This window comes from Echiichthys vipera (assembly GCF_963691815.1).
Source record: "Echiichthys vipera genome assembly, chromosome: 14".
Classification (NCBI taxonomy): Eukaryota; Metazoa; Chordata; class Actinopteri; order Perciformes; family Trachinidae; genus Echiichthys; species Echiichthys vipera.
The window spans coordinates 12,925,307-12,929,483 of record NC_139839.1 but is presented as its reverse complement, the minus strand read 5'-3'; the positions used below and the strand labels follow the sequence as shown (position 1 = coordinate 12,929,483).

General features: G+C 40.1%; 1 protein-coding gene across 1 annotated transcript in view; it reads right to left on the bottom strand.

The window, feature by feature from the left end:
• Positions 1–148, bottom strand: part of rxfp2a (relaxin family peptide receptor 2a) — a gene marked incomplete at its 5' end in the record, with an annotated part of 23,591 nt that extends 23,443 nt beyond the window's left edge. The window contains one exon of the mRNA XM_083927271.1: positions 91–148. Coding sequence (XP_083783397.1) covers positions 91–148 — 58 coding nt within the window. The remainder of the gene's footprint in view (positions 1–90) is intronic.
• Between the last annotated feature and the right edge of the window lie 4,029 nt (positions 149–4,177).

Sequence of the window (4,177 nt, the reverse complement as noted above, 5' to 3'; positions counted from 1 at the left end):
ACTTGGAAACTTAATTTTTCTACGTGCGCATTTCCACATTGATACATTTGACTGAAAGTATAGTGCAAACTATGTGTTTGGACGGCATACTGGATTTGAAATTAAACACTGACTCGGTGGTTTGATCCCCGGCTCCTCCGGTCTGCATGTCGAAGACACTGAGCCTCAAATTGCACCCAGTGCTGCGCATGGGTGTGTGAATGTGGTGTGAATGGGTGAATGTGACAAGTAGTGTGAAAGCACCTTGAGTAGTCAGAAGACTAGAAAGGTGCTATATAAGTGCTACATAAAATAATAAGTGCTATAAAAGTGCATTTACCATTTACCATTTTAGGATTGGCCCAATTTGGCTGTGTTTTTGCCGGCCTGGTCCACGTATACAGACAGATCATGGCATATTGCTGATCTGATTTAGCACCCTGATGTGCAGACTTGGACACTACACATATTGGCGGCTCGATTTCCATGTAAATGGAGTTTTGCGGCTTGCCGGCACATTTGGCGGTGGTGTTGATGATGTGAACTTTTGTGTGAACCACAGTCAAGAGTTTTAAAAGCAGGAAACAGCTGATCATAGGAACGAGAGACAGCAAGTCATCACCTGGCAATCACTTCAACTGCAACAGCAAAAAAATGGAATGTAGAGACCGCACATTTTTTTTTGTTTTTGCTTTGTAAATGACACTGGTGTATCAGGGCTAACTTCTTCTGATGTGTATGTTGTACGACCCACGTTGTTCGTCATGTCACATGTTTAAGCCTATCCCAGAAAGCCTGCTTTTGGGAAAAGATGAATATTATGCCTCGGTTTCTCATAGACCTTTGCCTGGCTGCCAATGTGATGGCTTTTCCGTGTAAAAACACCTAGAGGGAGAGAGCGTGCAGTGATACTGTGCTTCAGTATCTGATGCTGAGGGGAAGGGGTGTCACAAAGGGATGGTTGGGAATCAGAGGGCTGCTTAACCTGTATGCTGTTATTGGCCGGGGCTTAACCCCACGTGGACTAAGCCTACACCCAGAAACGTCCCTGTCCCTCTCTAAACAAGTAAACAGAAAATCCAGGCAGAGGACAGGATCTCTTCAGATACACACACTTCTAGTGGATCATAAGCGATGATTGAGAGGTTTTGTATTAGTTTATCCTATTACCTTTCAAAGTGATGGTGTTCAGCTTGAATAACAAAACACTGCAAACCTAATATAGATCCTCAAAACTGAGAGTCAGCACTTTATCTCTATAATCAATGTTAAAATAAATATAACAATAAAGCCAATATGCTGGAGAACAGAGCAAGCTCAACAAAATTCGTGTGATAATTTGTTTGTTATTATGAGCAAGAGCAGTCATGCTGAATAGACAGTGAAAATCCAAGAACTAATAAAAAGGTAAACTGCAGATAAATAGATAAATTACACAAGTGAAGGAACACATCAAATGTGATTAAAAAGGTCTGTGAACATTACTGTTATTACTGTAAGTACTGTCTCTAAGATGAAAAATGACTGAAAAAATAAAAACAGATCCACTTCAGGCAATATTGTCTGTATTGCCTCTGGACACAGACGGTAGATGTCTCTCAGTTATTAGCCCAGTGATTAATTAAGTGGGCTCACAGCGGCCTCTGATACCTCTGCCAACAAACTCTCATTTCAAATAAATGTGAAGCCTGCAATTTTTAATGCAGTGCTATTGGCTAACCCAACTTTGAGCTCAGTTTAATAAGGTGATGTCTACAAAAGAAATCCATTCATTCACATAATCTTCAAATTCTACTATTTGGTTATTTACAGACAGAATTATTTACAGGCGCCCAGTGAAGTTTTTGACCACTAGTAGCGCTATCGAGCACTGTTTTTTCAAGTGAGTTGTCAGGGTCATGTTTACCACTCTGTTGTATCACCTCTTCTTTTAACAACACTTTGTAAGCGTTTGGGAACTGAGGAGACCACTTGTTGTCCTTTTTGAAGTGGAAGGTTTTCACATTCTTGCTTGATGTACGATTTCAGCTGCTCAACTGTTCGGGGTCTCCTTTGTCGTATTTTACGTTTCATAACGTAAATGGTGATAAGTCAGGACTGCAGACAGGCCAGTTTAGCATCCGGGCTCTTTTACTATGAAGTCATGCTGTTATGCTGCATTTTCATACTGAAATTAGCAAGGCCCTACCTGAAAAAAATGTTGTCTGCTTGGCAGCATGTGTTGCTTCAAACCTGTTTATGTCATTCAGCATTAATGGAGCCTTCACAAATGTGCAGGTGACCCATACCATCTAGAGGGAAGGACACTGCATCCATGATGAAAAGATCTAAAAATTTTGACTTCTGTCTATCTAAAGGAAAGTTTTCCACTTCACCTCAGTCCATTTTAAATCAGCCCGGGCCCAGAGATGTTTCAATGGTCATTTGTGGATGCAGCGACAAACTGCGTTCACAGACAAAGGTTTTTGGAAGGGTTCCTGAGCCCAGGCAGTGATGTCCACAACCCAATAATGTCTGTTTTTAAACCAGTGCTGTCCGAGGGCTCAAAGATCACCAACATTCAATACTGGTTTTCGACCTTGTCCCTGGCTTACAGAGGTTTCTAAAGATACTCTGAATCTTTTAATAGTTTTAAATGTAGACGATGAAATCAACAAATTATTTGTAAGTTTATGTTGAGAAACATTATTCTTAAATTGTTGCACTATTTTCCAGCACATTCTGTCAGAAAGTAGTGAACCCCTCCTCATCTTTACTTCAGAAAGACTCATCCTCATCTCATTAACTGTGAGATTTTCCACCAGCTGTTTCCTTTTAGCATTTCACATCTTTTCCAGTGGCAGTGTTGCCTCCATCTAATTCCAAATGTGCACATCATTTTTAAAATATGAAGAAATAGTTTCAATAGTCTCAGTTTCAGCATTCGATGTTTTCTTTGTGTGATATTCAATTAAATGTGGAGTTTCAAAGTTTTGCAATTCATCAGAACAATCAGAAAAACACACAAAGAAAATAGCAACTATCAAAATCAAGAAATGTAGCTGTAGGACGTATTGCCTGCAATTATTAAAATTGCACCGCCTATTCTCCCCCTTGTGTGCAGGCGGCATCATTACCAGGTCTACGTCGCAGGTAAAAAACTATTGCTTTCCATTTCCAACTCCTCACACTGAGGCAGAAACCATTCACACATGCAGACTGAAGCCAAAAAATGACAAAAACTGACATCATACCAGCCTCTGTCCCCCTTCAGTCTGGATGATGCTGCACATCTGAGTGCTCATCAAAAGTATATCTCCTCACATAACAATGGGACATTGGTATATATGTAATTTTACTGTGATATTATCAGCCCAAAATATTGAAAAACTGGAGAGACTGCCAGCAACAACCAGAAGCATAAAAATCCTGTAATCATTTTAATGGTTGACTGATTTCAGATGGTTTCACATTCTGCTGCACAGAAATCTCTCCACAAGTCTCAAAAATGTAAATTGCCTGTCGATGCTCGCCCCTCTTCCTAAAGACAGTAAAGACTTGATCTGCATGCACCAGCAGTCATCTGCGGGCCTGGTGTAAACTGGTGTTATCTGACAGGGTTCACACTGTCTCATTACATTAGCTGATGAATGGACTCTCCTCGCTGGTCCAAGAAAATGTCCCAGCACTTGTGCTCTGTGACGGTTTCACAAAACATCCCTGACACTTAATTAACAAAATCCTTTGTCCCCAATGAATCCTTTAAATAAGCTAAATAATCTTCCTGACTGAGGTACTGAGGTGCTGTGGAGGAGGCACTGAAGTGTTTGGGAGTCTACTGTCTGCTGATTACCGACTAATGCATGTTGTTTTGTTGTGTTGCTGTTTCTTAATATTTCCCCCTTTACTTACAGTTAAACTTTTTTTCGTTCTAATCGTTTGTATAGCTTAGTCTTGTCAATCCTAAATGTAAATGTCAAGTGGTATTAGAAAGCAATAAACAAAGTGTACAAAGTCATTTTAATTACCAAACTGAACTAAAAGACCTTTGTTCCATCAGGGGGAGTATTTGTTTTGCCTCCCAATGTGCCAGCTATAACAACGAATTTCCTAATTAATTCACATGGTGTTCCTATTAAAACACCATGCGAATTAGCAGGAAATTCAACAACAACAACAACAACAACAACATCAACAACAACAGCGGGAATTGTTCCAC